Source organism: Rhinolophus ferrumequinum, chromosome 7 (genome assembly GCF_004115265.2).
Source record: "Rhinolophus ferrumequinum isolate MPI-CBG mRhiFer1 chromosome 7, mRhiFer1_v1.p, whole genome shotgun sequence".
In the NCBI taxonomy this organism is placed as follows: Eukaryota; Metazoa; Chordata; class Mammalia; order Chiroptera; family Rhinolophidae; genus Rhinolophus; species Rhinolophus ferrumequinum.
Genome location: NC_046290.1, coordinates 37,439,336 through 37,458,707, shown reverse-complemented (window position 1 = coordinate 37,458,707; position 19,372 = coordinate 37,439,336). Strand labels below are relative to the sequence as shown.

The 19,372-nt window shown below is 37.0% G+C and overlaps 2 protein-coding genes across 8 annotated transcripts in view; one reads left to right on the top strand and one right to left on the bottom strand.

Moving 5' to 3' along the window:
- Positions 1 to 19,372, top strand: part of PDE4D (phosphodiesterase 4D) — a 1,245,242-nt gene that overhangs the window by 970,779 nt on the left and 255,091 nt on the right. The window lies entirely within an intron of this gene.
- On the bottom strand, positions 1,495 to 2,490 carry LOC117025351 (acidic leucine-rich nuclear phosphoprotein 32 family member A-like). Its single transcript, XM_033111255.1, has one exon. It carries the CDS (start codon positions 2,438 to 2,440, stop codon positions 1,691 to 1,693), a length of 750 nt encoding a protein of 249 aa, XP_032967146.1. The 5' UTR covers positions 2,441 to 2,490; the 3' UTR covers positions 1,495 to 1,690.

Here is a 19,372-nt window from a genome sequence, read left to right as displayed (position 1 = left end):
GAACTTAAAAAATGTCTCCTTAATAAAAAGGCTGTTGGGGAAGCCCGCTGGTCCCCTGCCTAGGTGCTGCTATCTAAGTGTTGCAATGTGTTAATTGATTTTGATAAAGAGCTGAAAAAAATCATTAACTGGCTTCCCTCCCATGGACTGAAGAAGGCAGATAACACAAGCACACTGGCCGTGTTTGCCTCCTCTAGTGAGTGGCATGAATGCAGCTGCTTTTGAAGAGCAAGAAGAAGTCTTCTTGAAACCTTCCTTGGCTGGGGTCCTCCCTTCATGCTAATTGCTGCCCGCCTGGCCAGTGGGTACTCTCAAAGTTTAGGCAAGTGCAAGAAACATCTTCTTTGGCTCAGATGTGTACTGGCCTGCTAGAGGCAGCTGGTATGTGAAGAGGGAAAGTCACCAGCTGTGAGGTCTCAAATTACCAGCCTGGGTTGGCAGCTAAGGGAATGGTGTGTGCCTGTCCTGTAGCACTGGGACCATGACCAGCATTTCTTGAGTGACCGCAGCCTCAATCCCTAGTGTAGACTTGGAAATACGTACTTCACTGAGATGGGATGGCGGCACTTGAACCTGGCGTCATGTTTTGAAGTTGAGTGTCTAAGCACAGGTTTTCTCATTCCTCTACCTCTGCTGGTGTGGAAAGTAGCAGATGTTTCCATAGAGCTGAGAAAGACAAGTGTCTAGTGGTTATTATGGCATCTGTTTACCTCAGTCCTGTCACCATGCCAAGTTTCACAGCCACCGTCCATTAAGTTTGGTGAAGATTGCTTCTTCCACCCGCAACTGGAACTGACACTAACCACATTCTAGAATTCATTTTGCAGAGCTGTGTCTGTGGATAAGTTAATAGGTAGTTTTAAAAAATTAACTGGAGGTAGCCTTTTCCTCTTCCACGTAAGCCAAGATGATTTCCCCACTATTCCTTCTGCCCATCTGAGTATAGTTTATATATGAATCAGCAGCAAGGTGGAAATTTACTCTGAGCTTTATGATATTTTAAGCTGCTGAAGCATCTAATCCTTTACACGTTTTCTTCTTCCCTATTTCTAACCCAAAATACATCTGTACTCACTTGCTCTAGAACAGTTTTATTGATGTATAATTGACAAACAGAAATTGTATATATTTAAGGTTCAATGTAATGCTTTGACATACATGTACACTGTGAAATGATTACACAATCAATTTCATGAACACATCCATCATCTCACATAGTTATTGTTTTTTTAATGTGTGGGTGATAAGATCACTTAAGATTTACTTTTAGTACCTTTCAAGTACACAATACAGGACTGACAACTCTAGTCACCAGGCGGTACATTAGACCTCCAGAACTCATTCATTCTACAACTGAAATTTTATACACTTTGGTCAGCATCTCTCCATTTTCACTAGCCCCATACCCCTGCCTCAGCCCATGGTAATTATTGTTTTACTCTCTGCTTCTATGATTTTGACTTTTCTTTTTTTTTTTTTTTTTTTTTTTAAAGAGTGGCAGTAAAAATAGTATTTTATTCCACCCCCTCCCACCCTCCCTCCCCCACAACCCCCAGTACACTTTTCCCTTCTCGTTCCCACAGCAACGTTACAATCAGAAAAAAATAAGTTTCGGGGGGCGGGATTTGGAGAGGGTACGGGTAAAAACAGTCAAATCACAATAGGAATTTTTCAAAATAGGTTATTCCACTTAGTCATCGTCTTCTCCCTCATCTTCAGGTTCTCGTTTTCGCTTCTGACCCCTTTCTTCTTCACCAAGATCTTCTTCATCTTCTTCATCGTCTACTTCCCCGTCATTATAACCTTCTTCATCCTCCTCTTCCTCTCCGCTCACATCCTCTTCTTCACCTTCCTCCTCCTCTTCCTCGTCCTCTTCGTCTTCCACTATCTGAGCATCCTCATCATATTCTTCCTCATCCTCGTCCTCCTCGTCCAGGTCCAGGCCCTCTACATAGCCCTCGGCGTCCGAGTCAGGGGCCTCCTTGTCATCCCGGTCGTAGCCATCAAGATATGTGAGTTGCGGGAGGAGCTTGAACACGTTTTCTCGGTAGTCATTCAGGTTGGTTACCTCACAATTGAAAAGGTCTAAGCTCTTGAGGTTTTCTAACTTTTTCAGTGGCTCCATTGTGCTGAGGTCTTTAATTTTGTTGCCACTTAAATTTAGATGTGTGAGGTTCGGACACTTTTCTGCCAATACTTCCAGGCCCCCTGAGATTCTGTTATCGCTTAGTTCAAGCTTCTTAAGTTTGTTTAACTTTGGTAAGTCTGCGACTGAGGTGAGGCCTACGTTGATTGTACTTAAGAACTCCAGTTCTTCAAATTCATCTGTGAGGCCTTCGATTTTGCCTTCATTTGACCGACAGTTGTCCAGGACAAGCTCTTTCACATCAGAGGGCGTCCTGTTCCGCAGCTCTAAATGAATCCGTTTGTCCATGTCCATCTCTCGCGTTCTCTCTCTGCAGAGGCTCCCGCGCCGGCGGAATTCAATCAATAATCGATTTTGACTTTTCTAGATTCCACATATAAGTGAGATTATACAGTAGTTGTCTTTTTTTTTTTTTTTTGGTCTGGCTTGTTTCACTTAGCACATTGTCCTCAAAATTCATCAGTGTTATTGCAAATGACAAGTTTTCCTTCCTCCTCATTGCTGAATAATATTCCATTGTGCATATGTACACATTTTCTTTATCCATTCATCAGTCAACAGACACTTAGGTTGTTTCCATATCTTGGCTGTTGTAAATGATACTGCAATGCCCATGGGAGTGCAAGTATCTCTTCAAGATAGTGATTTCATTTTATTTGAAAATATACCCAGTAGTGGGATTGCTGGGTCATATGGTAGTTCTATTTCTTGAGGAACCTCCATATTGTTTTCCACAATGGCTGCACCAATTTACGTCCCCATCAATAGTGTAGAAACCTTCCCTTTTCTCCAATATTTGCCAATACTTGTTATCTTTTACCTTTTTTGGTAAAAGCCATCGTAACATATGTGCAGTGATATCTCATTTGGTTTTCATTTGTATTTCCCTGTTGACTAATGATAGTGAGTACCTTTACATGAATTTATTGGCCATTTGTATGTCTTCTTTGGAAATATGTCTATTCAGGTTTGCTGCCCATTTTTAATCAGATTACTTGTTATTTTTGCTATCGAGTGTATGAGTTCCTGATATATATTGGATATCAACACCTTATCTGATTTGTGGTTTGCAAATATTTTTTTGTCATTCCATAGGCTGCCTTTTCATTTTATTATTTCCTTTGCTTTGTAGGAGCTTTTTAATTTGGTATAATCCTACTTGTTTGTTTGCTTTTGTTGCCTGTGCTTTGAATGCCATATCAAAAAAAAAAAAATCATTGTCAGGACCAATGTCAAGGAGCTTTTTTCTTATCATCAACTCTTTAAGCTATCTCTGTAACATTAAAAAAGAAAGAAAGAAACAGAAAACATTCAGTGTTCAAAGAACAAGCCCAGGTAATATATTTTAAAAGAATTAGTTATAGTGACCATAAATGTAAAGAAAAACATAATTTTCAAACTTTCATAAACTTTATGGTTATATTGATTCTAAATCTAAATTCATTTTCCCTATATACCTTCATGATTTGAAAGCCCAGAACTACAAGCTACAGAAACTACATTCATTCATAATGTGAGGGTTTGTGCCATTATCTTTATGTACCTTTTGATCAAACATTTAAGTGATTGTGAAAGGTCTGAAAACTTTTTACCTTTATTTGTTCTCTCATTTATTTTCTCTCTCTCTCTCTCTCTCTCTCTCTCTCTCTCTCTCTCACACACACACACACACACACACACACTCACACACACACATGCACACACACGCACACACTCTCAAACTTCCTCAAAACTTCTTCCTATTCCTACTCAGCAGAATGGAGATCAAAATCACACCAAAATGTTTATTTCTCCCTCCTTCTGGCCTCACCATTTCACAGTAGGCTTTTTACTTTCTAGGGATTTAAGGAGAAAACAAGTCAGAAAGGTCCTTTACTGGTCTCAGACATTTGAAAAAAAGCCTGTCCTCGTCCTCTCCCCAAGGTAAAATACTGCTATAAATAATTTGAGATTCAGGAACCATTCTGTCAAATCTGGCATTACATAGTGTTGATTAATGATCAACCTAATATGAATCTGTAGTGAGTTCGGGTTTTTTTAACTTAAGACAGTTATACCTTGTTCAAAAAGAGATATGGATATGACTCAGACATTAACTCTAAATTTAGGATTTATTGTTGATTAATTGACAGTACTTTTAGTGTGTTCATATTATTAAGAAATCTATGTCAAACATGTACATATGTGTAGGGTGTGTGTGTGTGTGTGTGTGTGTGTGTGTGTGTGTGTGTGTGTGTTGGTTTACACTGTCAGGAAATACACTGATTTAGAGCAATGCTGATTTAGGCCCAGATGAATAAATTAACATTTCCATTTCTTCTAGAAATAACATAATTGCTCGCCAACATATGATCTACCCACGTGACCCTTAACATATACACAAATAGAGTATATTGTTCATTCATGTAGTAAACACTGTGAATCTGTAAGCACTTTTTATTTCATGTTTCTCATTCACCTACCCCATGGCATCCTATTTCATGCATTGTGTGTACTAGAGATTGAAAAGGCCAAGTGACAAAGAGCAGGAATATAGAGAAAGGAGGGACTTGAGAAAACTTGACAATTTATTCATGTAAAATGGTAACATTGTTTCATGTATGATAAAGAACATGTATGTTTCATGTTTGATAAACAACTCACTTTAATTGGCTTTCATTTATACTTTCAAAATCCCAATCAAAAGTCTTTGGTGACATAAAATAGTGGAAGAGGTGTATGTTGGTCTCGATTCCCCCAGAAGTAGATCCTGAGACAAGGAGTACAAGTAGTTTACGTAGAAAGCTCATGAAGTACAAGTAACGGAGTAGGGGAGTGACATAGGGACTGGAAGGACACAAATTGTTCATCATCAACCCAGTTACCACAGTGGGAAAGTGGAGCTGCATCCCACTCTGCCAGACGCTGTGTACGAAACATTCCTCACCGTCATCCCATCCGTGGGATGAGGAAACTGGAATACTTATCCACCAACTCACCCATCCATCACCTGTTTCTGGGGATTATTAACAACCCACCACTACTGGTTTATTTATTTTTGGGCCAAGCATGTAACTATGGCCAGAAATAGCCCTTGGGCAGAGACTCACAGGTACAAAACAACACAGAACAAAACAAACTTCTCAGGTCGGGAATTGCAGATTTTTGGAGTAACCAGCTTTTAGAGGTGGTTGTTCAGAGGACGTGGGCACCACTACCCTCCCCTGTGAGGGCCAGAGACACTGAGTTAGTTTCATCTGCATGTGTCTAAGTATTTTGAATCAAGCCTCCCTTTTGTTCTATGTGTTTTAAAACTTTAAACAAAACAATGATTGCTTTTGTATTGGTACTTAAACATTTGGATATGTAACATCAAAGATGATCTTAAGTATAAAGCACACCCATTTAATTGATTACAAAATCAATGTACAGTCATATGTTTACTTAAAGTCTTCTGTAGACTACCATTTGAAATAAGCACTTCCATGGGATGAGATTTAAAGATGTCTTTTTTCTACAAGCTATTTAATTATAATGGGCTTTTAAAATACTTCATCATATTATAAACGTCCAAAACAAAATGATTGTCTTCTGAAATCTGTAGAAAATGTTTCTTAAATGTCACTGTCCATTACCACTTCTACAGCTAAGTGATAAAACAATTGTTTCTCTACCAGCTGACATGTGACTTCACCAAATAAAAGATGAAACAACCCTTGCGGTTAATTGCAATTTCTCTTGCTTTAAGAAATAAAAGGCAACGTTCTATCTATGACTAATTCAAGGATTTTAAGAAGTTCTCCAAAATCATTTCAGCAACAAGGCAAAAGCAGAGGCCTGGAATCCCAAGGTTAGAGGTAGCTTTAAAAGTTCTACCTACCCTCAGGGCCTGACTGCCCACTATCACGTTTTGGCTGGGCGGTCTTCTACCCAAAGCTTCGATATCTCTCCTCACATAAATTCCTCTCCCACCAACCCCAAGGGAGCCCATTCCATTTTGGTCAACAAGTTTTCCTTTATATAATCCCAAATCTCTTTATCAAGATTTACTGATGGAGTGGTACTTTACATTGCTGCAAGCATCTCTGAGGCCTTGCCTGTCATTTTTGTCTGTGCCATTCTTCACAAGACCTCTTTTCTACCAGTTTTCAAGCCCCATATCTAGGATCCTCTCTCCCTGAAATCTTCCCTGACTAGCCGTACCACAAGGATTTTTTTCTTCTCTACTTTCCTATCATAATACCCTGTTTCCCCAAAATAAGACCTAGCCAGACCATCAGCTCTAATACGTCTTTTGGAGCAAAAATTAATATAAGACCCAGTATTGTATTATACTATATCATATTATATTACATATATTATATTATGTTATGTTATATTATACCTGGTCTTATATTATAATAAAATAAGACTGAGTCTCATATTAATGTTTGCTCCAAAAGACTCATTGGAGCTGATTGTCTGGCTAGGTCTTATTTTCAGGGAAACATGGTATTTATGATCAGTGTCAATCCATTCATTTATCCCTTTGCCCGTATACAGTGAATGCTTCCTGTGGGCTGGGCACTGTTCTAGTTACTGGAGATATAGTAGGATATAAGACAGGCGATATCTGTGCTTATAGTAGTTTTATTCTAGTAGGTGAGATCTACACTGAAGAATGTGAAAACTTCCTATATGATAAGATGTATGAAACGAATAAAACACAATAATGTCATGTTTTTCATGGATGCATGTCTCGTACCATCCATCCCCTCTTTTTCTTGTAAGCTCCCTGAAGTACTACCTTTTTATTTATATGTATTTACCACAGTGACCCATAAATATTTACTGAAACATCTTCATAAATATGTGATACTACCCTAAATACATAGTATTTCACAATTTGGGATTTATGAAACATTGGATTCAGTTGGTCATATCATAATTACAGTTGAAGGACACATTTTACACTTGTGCCAGCCTTACCAGATGTCATACTGTTCGTAGGTTCCCTTATAAATTGTTAAATCTAAAGCTGCCGTGGAGATGTAGGAACTAGGTTTATTGTCAACTGTCTACCCTTAACTTCCTTTGAAATGAAGACAGATTCTGCTGTCCCTTAATCTTCCCCTAATGTGTGTTGACCCCTCGCACTCTAACACCATTAGACCCCTATCTGTCCTTTAAAAAAAATCTGAAAATTTAAGTCACCTATTTACATTTAATTACACACCCAACTCTGTGTTGATTTTGTGATAGAAATAAGGAGCTATGCGATCCCAGTTACTTTGTGCTCTGTATACAATGCCTAACAATGATACATGACGACTCAGATTAAGGCGAAAATGTTCTATTTGTCGGCACAAAATTCTTTCCTTTGATTATCATATGGTGACTGACCCTTTCCAGCCTGGTAAATTTAACCTTGCTTTTAAATGCCTCTGTGTGTGTGTGTGTGTGTGTGTGTGTGTGTGTGTGTGTGTGTGTTACTGATTGCTAACTGTACCAGCTACTGAATTAATACTTGGCAACATCAATATTCATTGAGCATGGATCAAGAAGTTAGGCATGACCTTTCCAAACATCAATTTACAAAATAAGGGATAATTACAACTACCTTAAAGGGTTGTTTTGAATATTGGAAGAGACAATATAGATTAAGAACTACCCTGTTTCCCCGAAAGTAAGACCCAGCCGGACAATCAGCTTGAATGCGTCTTTTGGAGCAAAAATTAATATAAGACACGGTCTTATATTATATAAGACCTGGTCTTATTTTACTATAAATAAAATAAGTAAAATAAGACCGGGTCTTACATTAAATTATATTATATTATATTATATTATATTATATTATATTATATTATATTATACCCGGTCCTATATTATAGTAAAATAAGACCGGGTCTTATATTAATTTTTGCTCCAAAAGACTCATTAGAGCTGATTGTCTGGCTGGGTCTTAATTTCGGGGAAACATGGTAAGTGGATAGTAGGTGTTGAATCAATGCTAGTTTCCTTCTGACTTCTCTTGTTTAATTAACCAAATTACTCATTCAACTAGTCACTCAGACTTTGGCTAATGATGAGCTAAAGAGTAACAATGAAGATTTAAAAACAAACAGACACACAAAAAAACAAAGTCCACTAGGATTGGTTTTATGCATGGATGGAATAGGTACTTACCATTTCAGCACAATTAATTCTCCAAAAATTTCCTTAGTAAAGGCCTGAAATCTATACCATTGTAAATTAATCCCACTGGGCTAAGTTATTATTATTTACTATACCTACTATTCATATATAAATGCATGATATTAGCTCACTGTTGCATTAGCTACTCTACATAAAGGGGTTTCTTTGTGATTAATAAAACAGTAAACCAGTAAGTCCTAAACCGTGGTTAAAAGAAAATTTGGTGACAGAACCACCTCCCCTACCACACAGGTATTTTGTTTGGCTTCACGGTGTTGGCAGACAATTTTTTTTTTTTTTTTAATTTTGAATCTTGAATTAGCACCAACATTGAAAATGGGATAATCGCTCATATAATTTCAAATTTCTCTTTACAAATGAGAAAAGTTGGTCACATTGGGCGCATTCCGGGGGGTGAGTCATACTTCCTTAAAGAGCGGCTTTTTATAGACATCTGATTACCCCAGTAAAAATCTTTAACCGCTTCAGTGACCCTTTGCCATGCTGTCAGTGCCACCTGAGAGAAAACAAGGCATGGAGAGGACAGTATTATTTTTGTAGTTTTGCTCACCTTTATTTTTTGGAATCCCTATCATTTCCCACAACATCTGAAGATTTCTGGGTTCCTATTCGCCTTCAGTGATAATTATATTTGAAAATATCCAGCAGACATAGTTCCTACAACAAACTTTCTAAAATTCTTAGTGGCAGTCACAAAATGCTGCTTTTCATTTTCTCCTAAAGCATCGTGTTAAACTGTTTCCAGTGCTCAGCCTTACATGACACAGAAAATGTTTCTTTCTAGAGCCTTATATACTCTTGAAGCAGAATCATCATAACGCAGCAGTGATGCTTTTTTATTCATTCCAGAATTCTGACAATTGAGAGAAAGATAAACACTCTTTTTTCATAGTAAGAGTTTACATTTATCGAGTCCTTGACCGTGTGCTGAGCACTGTTCTAAGCACGATGCCTGTGTTGTTTAATATCATTTTCCCATTCACCCCAGTTACACCCACTTTACAGTTGAACAGACTGAGTCATGGGAAGGTAAAGCAATGTAACTGGAGTAAGGGGCCGAGTTGGGATATCCACCTTGCCACTCTGATTCCAAGGTGTTTCTAACCACTATCTGACATTGTTATCTCCGTATCGACCAGTGTGTTACCCTCACTGTTTCAACTTGAGCTTTTGGGGTCTGTTTAAAGATGAAAAATATAATTTCATTGTCTCATTAGTTGAGAAACAGAAAGGTAGAACTTCCATTTTGCATAATTCCCCAAACACAATTCACACTGTGGTTTGTGTAAATGGTCGCCCTTCAGTTATGCAGTGTACAACTGGCACAGACATAGGCAGCTGCCCTGCTAAAATGATCCCTCACTCAAAACGGTTTTACTCTTCATTTCTTTAAACGATTTTTAGTGAGATAGGCTGCCTCAAAGAACAGCTTCTACTTAGGTCTGTCCTCATACTAGGAATCAAAGATCAGCATTAAGTTTCCGTAATTAGTTATTTTACATAAGCTAAAGACTGTTAGGCATTTCCTCAGGGTGATTGAAATGCTGTTCAGCCATGTCTTCTGCTTCCAGTCATGTCAAACAGTAAGTAGTTGAAGACGAATGTTCTCAAAAGTGATCTCTAAGGAGCTGGAGGCAGGTTGTTTACTTCTGGAGGCAGGTTAATTTCTCTGGGATAGGACAGTATAGTTGTGATTTTTCCATGCTGTTGCAGAGCTTCAGGGGAAGTGGTGACTCACCATCCTCTGATAGAACACGCACTGACCTTGCAGCCAGGTTGTGCCCAGTGGTGTGTGACTCCCATTGAATCAGGGAAGTCGCTCAAGCCTAGTTACAGAAGGGCAAGAATTCCTCAGCATTTCTGAAGCCATGTTATTTCCATTGTAGGACCTATTAGGTAACAACCACAGGGAAGAAAAGGCATTTGGTTATTGAGGCCTCTGTTGAATACCCCGTGCTATTTCAAAGAACACATTCCATTTATTCTTAGAAAACAAAGTCCATTTCAGAGAGAGAGGAAAAAAATACAATACCCACTGAAGCAATTGAGCAGATTGGGAGTCACAGAGTTAAACTGAGATGTAACTGTCCCACTTGGGACTAAAGTCCTCTCTTCATTTTTCCACTTACCCTCATTGGAGTGCAAACTGAACTCCACTTCAATACTATATCCCTGGGACTGAGTAAAAATAAAGTTGGCCCTCACAAGAACTCTCCTGTTTCTTCCTCCACTATGGGGAGAATGCCGGGGCCTCAGCAACTATCTTAGTTCATAAGTCACTGCTCAGGTTATTAAAGAGCAATTTATCAAATGACTTTGATAAGGCCAGACAATAGTATTATTGTTTTAGTTTGATAATTCAAGTACCCAGTCCCTGGATTCATTATTTCACAATCTCATGTGTTTAATTATTATAGAGAAAACCTTAAAAAGAATAATATTTTTCTTCCCAACTAAACTATTAGGTTCTCAAAGATGGCAACCACATCTTGTGCTTTTTTTTTTTTTTATCATCTGTGATATCTAGTATGAGGTGGACCATGAATAAGTCCCTGCAGTGAATGCTTGATGCCTTACTTCAGAGCAGTGCAGGAAATAGCACACTATCTGGAAATATTAAATACATCTCCTTACGTGAATCACTTCTTACCAGAATTCCTTTCCTCCCAGTTCCATCTCCAGGGCTCTGTTTCCCGTGACACATACTATGGTCCTCAGTGTCTAGAGCCTGTGAGCTTTTTAAGAGCCTATGAAAATCTTTGAGAACTAAAAAATAAAATAATTAACTCCAAAATGCAAAAAGAAAACTGTAAATTCACAGTTAATGTTTAATTAAATGTTCAAAGTGTAATATCATGTCAACTTCAATAATGGTCAAATAAGCATTCATAAAAATTTTATTACATTTGGAAAAAAAAACTTGTGGGCTGAATATTTCTTATTTCACAAGTGTTCTCAAACATGCTGAATGATTGCAGGGAAATCAGGGCCAGCCATGAGATAAATAAGCTTAATAGTAGCCAACTAATTTCAAAAGCGAAATTATAAAGATGTTTTCTAGATTTTTATAAATATAATGTGGGAAGTGGGTTCATTTTAATATGTTGGATATGATGTGTAGTGAGGCCTGCAAAGGTGTTAAACAGACTTGCCTAAGCTACTACCCGTTTACAAGATTGCTATTTCAAAAATAATTTGCTTTTTAATTTTATTGCTACTTTAAGTCACTACACTTTAAATTAATTATAATTTAGAATTACTGAAAGGTAACTCTTAAGAAAAAGATTAACTATGTGCAGGGAAGTCTGCAAGTCAACCAAGGAATAAAGATGATCCTGAGGGAAGCTTACTCAAGGAAGAATTGTCAGCTGAATGAAGGCTTAAATTTCATGGCTTTGGGTGGGAGAGCTTTTTCGTAGTCTCTCCCCATATGGGATAACCATATTCTCTGAGAGTAGAGAAGATTTTGGCATTATCTCTTCTAGATCATTTGCATTCGAATTTCCATAAGGCAACGTCTGCCAATTATCATCCTCAACACTCAATTTTTTTTAATTTTTTTTTTTTTTTGCAAAAATGTCAGACAAAGCACTCTCTTTAAGAACACAGGGGACACACTAGAGACTAGAGTAGTTCTGAAAAATCACGGTTCTGTATTTTTTTATTTTAGAGTTCACTGCATGCCTGGAATGAACAGGCTCTCTTTCTCGTCAGAAGATTACAAACTGATATGCAAGGTCAGGTTAAATAGTATCTAAATCTGCTTTCCTGTCCCTTATACGGGAGTTATCTGTTCTAAAAGCAAAATTTAACTGTAAATGTAATATACCCGTAGAAATTGTTCTTGAGTAAGGAAGAAAGAAAAATATCTTCATTTTGAGAAAAGAACAAACATAGTAAAATTAAAATGCATGTTTTTTTCAAAAGTTACTGTCAAATACCACATTTATGTGTACACATTTAGATACATAAGTCTGGTGTCTAAATACATGGAAGATTTTTAAATTTTAATTTCTAGAATGAAAGCAATGATTAACTTCTAATAATTTCAATGTCATATCCACAAAAAATTTGTGACTAGTAGTGATAAGTTTATTCATCCTATCATCTTTGTCTAAGAGTTGCTTAAACAAGCTTAACTATATACATTTTTTTGAAAAAAATATGCATTTTAATCTTGCTATTATATATATTAATATATAATGTCCTGTTATATATATTATATATATATATATATATAATATATAGATATATTCCCTTTGAGATGCTATTTGCAATGCTATTTATTTAATTCTTGAGGTCCTAGTTTTCCCCAGAAGACATCTGACTCTCAGAACAGAAAAAATTAAGTCCCAATGGAACAGAAAAAATTAAGTCCCAATGGAAGGCTTTGAGCATACTGCTTAACCTTCCCTAGACTCAGTTTCTTTAGCTGTTTGATGGAGGAAATTATAGTACTTTGCTTAGGATTTTCATTGAAGTATTAAATGAGATGACATGTGCACAGCATCTTACCCAGTACCTGGCACATGGAGCACTCATTGAATGGAAGCCTTGCCTGTCATTTTCAGATTTCTTCCGATGGAGACAGGAGGTCTGAGTTCTGGTCTGGTTCTCCACTCAGCTAAGTGGGGAAGAACTCTCTGTACTTCAGTTTCCTCATCTGATAAAAGGGTATATAAAGTCTTCATGTAGTTGATGTAAATGTGCTAATACACGTAAAGCGCTTCTGAGTGTCTCCAAACAGCTTCTTAGAGCTTTGGCCAGAATGTAACCTTCCCATTCAGAGACACAGCCATCTCATTCATAGGCAGATGGGTGACTGACTTTGGCAAATTTTATGGGATGCCACAAGCATCCTCCCATTTTCCTGCCAAGACTAGGGAAACTTTTCCTGGAAAAGTCATACCTTTGAATTGGACTTCCAAAAAGTCCCTGTTAGAATTCAAATACTCTCTCTGGGTTGAATAGCACATTACACAATAGATTCTCCAAATTTAGGCTGTTTCTCCTAAATACTTAGGAAAGAAGTATCACCTCCTTAGGAGTGATACTGGGGTCAGCTCAATGCCTGCCTAAGACATCCCCCATCGTACTTCTTACCCAGTTTCTTTTTCTTTGGGAGAAAACTTTTTGTTGTAAGGACATAGGAACTCTGTTTTGGTAAAGGAGGTGCCAAAAGAAGCTTTCGGGGATAGAGGTTTATGGGGGGAGGAGGGAAAGGTAAGACCCGATTTTTGAACTCTAATTCCAGCCATGAGGCAAATGCCACAAAAGGGCACAGAAAGAAAATTTGTAAAAGGCTTACCTGCCACTGTTTCTCAAAGATGTATTTTGTTGTTAAGCAAACACCCTGTGAGCCAGTATTGTGCTAAGAACTGTGAATACAGAGACGAATAAAGTCCACCCCCCCTGTTTTCAAGGAACTTACAACGTTATGGAAGCCCAAGTGACTGTTCAGGGCCAGACACTGGGAATGCAGGATGGGAAACCAGGATCCTTTCCCCTGGCGAGATGAGGACCGGATCACACTGTGGTGTTCAGAAGCCCTCTGGGAAGAATTAGCACCAGAATCTAGAGGTTGGCTGGGGCAAGGCACCTAAGTCAGACTGAAAAGCTGCAGGGCCAGAAGAGTTGACCCCTGAGTTAATTCCTGACAAAAAAAGGAGGTGAAGGGAAGAAAGATAATGCTTCCAGAGAAGCATGTGCAAAGATCTAGAAGTGATACAGAGCTTGGGATTGATTGCAGATGAGGCAACATCCTTTCTCATTTAATCCCAGAAAAGCCCTGGAAGTTAAGATAGATGTGTATATTGTCGTATATTGTCCCATTTTATAAAAGAAGCTGTTGAACCTTGGATTAAGTTGTTTTCAAAGGTCACACAAGTCAAAATCAGTGACTGAATGGTGGCTGTGGAACTCTAATGTCCCTGTAATTTCCATTGTGTGCCACCATACATTGCAAATACATTACACACAAGTAAAACACAATAATTATAGTAGTAATCACAATTAAGATGTTCACAGATTGAATGAAGCCAAGGAGACTGAACTTTTGAGTTTGTCTTGGAGTTAGTTGGCCTTTACTGCTGCTTGTGCTAGATCTTGAAGGATAAGTAGGACGTTTGCTCTTAGAAATTGGGGAAGAAGGTGAAAGACTTACCATGCAAGGGAAACAGCATGGCAGATTTGGGGCAAAGCATGGACGATTGTGTGCCTGCTATTATAGGGTATGAAGAATTAGTTATCAAGGGCGAAGCTGAATGATAGATTGCATCCAAATGTTCAAAGTTTACATTTAACAGACAAAGAAGGCTATACTTGATTCTGTAAGGAATAGGAACCTATCAAAGGTTTTTAAGCAGGGAGTTTAACACTTAAGGTTTATGTCTTTGAAAGATAACCCAAAGACAAAAAAAAAGAACCTTAGCTGTATGTGTAAGACAGGAGGCAGGAAAACTGTTTACAATCTATTATGTAAAGGGAGTCAGGGAGTCAGGATCTAAATTAAAATTAAACACAAAACATTTATTTTTAATCGAAGTATTATAGTAACATATACTTTTAAGTTTTAAAATCTATTTCCTCCATATTCATTAACTTCTCCTTTAAAACCTATTTTTAATAGTAGGTATTATTTATTGAGCCCTTACTATAATGCCAAACACTTTGCCAAAGTTTCACATGTCTCGTTTAATCCTCACAAAACTCTATTGTGTCTTTGTCTCATGGCTGAAGAAACAGGCTTAGAGAAGTTTAAGTAACTTGATCAAACAAGTAGTCATTCGTGGAGTTTATATTTTCACCCAGACAGTCTGACTCCAAAGGCTACTTTTTAACCTGATCCGATATACCCTTCCGAATTAATAGGCATTGTCTCAAAGAGCAGACCTTTTACATTAAACAGAACTTATTTGTAATGTGTGGTCAAAGGGTAATTGCTATAGTTGCCTGGATTATTTTATCATTTTAAGGTAGGCAGAAAAAAATGTTATCAAACAAATGTAAATTAAATAGGCCCAGTGAAAGTTTTTTTCTAATAAATCAATTTTGTTCATTGTCTATTGCATCAGATATTAAATTCTTATCAAAGCACATTCTGTGTGCATTTATTTCTGGTAGATTATTTTCCAGATCCTATTTTAACGAAAACCTCAATTCATCTCACGATATTAGAAACAGGGTTTCATTTGGCAATGCAATTTTTCTAGTTGTTTTATCTCTTTCAAAAAAATATTTTTATTATGTCAATGTATTATATATTTATGTATATTTTCATTGTATAAATATTATAGAGTAGAAAGGAAATACAAGGGCGCTTATGAAATTTTAAATTAGATACTTTATTTGATCCCTACAATGTTTTTTTGGAATCCAGTATTTTGAATTAATGCAAATTTTTGAACGTCAATTACAAAGTGCATTTCCTGTCAACATTACTAATGCCATTCAGAAATGTTCATTCTAGTTTTCAAAATTAGTTTTCTGCACCTTTTAATAGATAATGTAGTTTGTTGACAAATGTTGAAATCTATACATCAGAGGTCTCACATACACGTATTGAGTATGGCTAAAGACCTTATCAAACTGTGGCTACCAGATTTGTAATATTACCATATATACCCTCATCGTGGTGTTTATGAGCCTAAAAATTAGCAACAAGGACAGTGAACTCAGATTGTTTAATCCTGGATATCTTGAAAATCTAAAATTTGCTGGTTGTTAAATATGTCCACGTTTAACACCTGTAACTCACACACACACCATTTTACTGGATGTTCATTCATTGCCACCGTCCAACTGAAGAGATGGATGACTTAAAAATGATCCCCAAGAATACAATAGCAATCTTTAATTTCTCTTCCCTCTCCTCTGCTCCCTCACCTCTTTCTTTCTCACAAACATACACATCACACACACATCGTATGTATCTGGATCTAAATACATTTTCTGTCACCAGTGATGTGATTTCTAATAAGTCACTAGCTTTCTTCATTCATAAAATAGTATTATCACACCTAACTTGCAGGGTTGTTATAACTAAGAAAGTGTATATAATGTATTTAGCATGTGACTATTAAATAATTGTGATTACTGTTATCTGTATTTCAGAAAGCTTTATTGTTTTTAATTGATTTTTAACACAGATTCAATCTCTAATCAGTGTAGAATGATTTAGTTTTTCGATTTGTCAATTTTGTTAGTTGTGTTTTTCAAAAAGTTTTCCCAATGCCAAATGAAACCTTGGTGCTTAAATTTTCAAATTTATTGGGATAATGTTCATAATATATTTTCATTATTTTGTTTTATGTCTGTAGGAACTGATAGTGATAATTTGTGTTTTCTCAAATTAGTTCTTGATCAGTATTGCTTGTTGATATATTGATCAGTATTTGTTGATATAGTATTCTTTACAGGGAATGAGCTTTTAACTTTTATGATTTTCTTTTTTATATTTTCTTTTTATGCCATTGTTTTACACTCACATCTTTATCTTTAATTTTATTCTACTATTAAAGTATAACCAGCTGTTATCCTTCTAGCTTTTTGATATTATATCATATATTGTTAGTCTTTCTCTTTTCCTTTTCCCCCCAGCTTTATTGACATTGGAAAATAAAATGTATGTATTTAAGTGTACAATGTGACAATTTGATGTACAAGTATGAATACATTGCAAAGTGATTACCAAAATCAGATTGATTAACACATCCATCACCTCACAGTTACCATTTGTGTGTGTGTGTGTGTGTGTGTGTGTGTGTGTGGTGAGAATGCTTAAGATCTACTCTCTTAGCAAATTATAAGTACTGTACACAATGCAGTATTAATGATAGTCATAATGCTGTACATTTGATCTGTAGAATTTTTTCTTCTCATAACTGACAGCTTATACACTTTGACCAGAGTGTCTCCATTTCCCACACCCGCTAGTCCCTAGTACTACCATTCTTCACTCTCTATGAGTTCATTTTTTTCTTTCTTCTTTTCTTTTTCTTTTCTTTTTATTTAGATCCTACATATAAATGAGATCATACAGTATTTGTCTTTCTCTATCTGGCTTACTTCACTTAGCATATTGTCTTCCAGGTTCATCTATGTACTCACAAATGGCCGGATTCCCTTCTTTCTCATCATGGCTGAATAACATTCCACTGTATTTTTATACCACATCTTCTTTATCTACTCATCCATAGAGAAACACTAAGTTTGTTTCCATATCTTGACTATTGTAAATAATGCTTCAAGGAACATGGGAGTGCAGGTATCTTTTTTGCGATACTGATTTTGTTTCCTTTGGATATGTACCTAGAAGTGGAATTTCTGGGTCATATAGCAGTTTCTTTCTTAATTTTTTGAGGAAACTTCATATTTCCATAGATGCTGCACCAGTTTACCTTCCCACCAACAGTCTTCCAGAGTTCCCTTTTCCTCACATCTTCATCAGCATTTGTTATCTCTTGTCGTTTTTTTGATAAAAGCCGTCAGTACGGGTGTGAGGTGATATTTCCTTGTAGTTTTGATTTGCATTTCCCTGATGATTAGTGATGTTAAGCACCTTTTTGTGTACCTGTTGCCAGTGTGTATGTCTTCTTTGGAAAAATGTCTACTCAGGTTCTTTGCCCATTTTTTAATTGTATAATTTGGGTGTTTTTGAGTTGTATGAGTTCCTTACATATTTTGGATATTAACACCTTACATATTTTGAATATCAAAAATATGGGTTAGAACTATCTTCTTCCAATTATAAGTTGTCTCTTCATTTTTTTTCAATATTATGATTTATAAGAAATATATGTAGTCATGCATCAGTTAACAATATGTTCTGAGAAATGTATTGTTAGGCGATTTTGTCATTATGTGAACATTGTAGAGTGAGTGCACTTACACAAACCTGAATGGTATAGTCTACTCTACACCTAGGCTATTGCTCCTAGGCTACAAGCCTGTTACTGCACAAAACAAAACAAGATTAAATCACAAGAGAAAAATGATGCAATCAAGAGACACGGTAAACACAAAAATGGGGAGGCTGCTGCAGGCCTATCAGAGCACACTGTTTTGCAGTGACTTTTTCTGTATAAGTAGAAAGAGTACACTGTAAAATAACTTTAAAAATGTAGTATATAGTAATGTAAATACATAAGCCAGTAGCATAGTCATTTATTATCGTTATCAAATATGTACTGTACATAATTGTATATGTACATATACATATGTACATACTATACTTTTATACAACGGGCAGGGAAGTGGGTTTGTTTATAGCAGCATCAGCACAAACGTGAGGAATGCATTGCCCCATGACCAATAGGAATTTTTCAATTACAATAAGAATTGTTCTATTATAATCTTATGGGACTAGGGTCACATATGTGGTCTCTCATTGACCTAAATGCCATTATGTGGCACATGACCACAATATATTTCTCATAAGTATTTGGTCTTTGTCTACGGGTTCCTGGCTCACAGCGCCTAAAACATCTGGAATTTCCTGTGATAAGAGCCATGAAGTTGTCTTTTACGTTAATGTGCTGACTTTCAGAAAGCCCTTAGGTAACCTAAAGACGGGGGAACACCATTGAGATGAGGAGGCTGGAATGTTCAGCTCTGAACACCACAGGGCCTCTGGTGAGGGAAGAGGGACTGGTGGTTGAATCAGTCCTCAGTGACCAATGATTTAATCAATCATGCCTGTAATGAGCCTCCATAAAAACCCAAAAGGATGAAGTTCCGAGAACTTCATGGTTGGTGAACATGTGGAAATGGGGGTAGAGTGCTGAGCTGGGCAACAGCTAGAAACTCAGTGCCCTTTTCTCATACTTTCCCGTTGCATCTTTTCTATCTGGCTGTTCCTGAAGTATATCCTTTTATAATAATCTGGTAATCTAGTGAGTAGATGGGTTTCTTAAGTTCTGTGAGCTAGTCTAGCAGGTTAATTCAATCCAAGGAGCGGGGGGAGGGGGAGCGGGGGTGCGGGGCAGGAGAGATGGGAGGAGGGGAACCTCTGATTCATAGCCAGTCTATCAGATGCACAGGTAACAACCT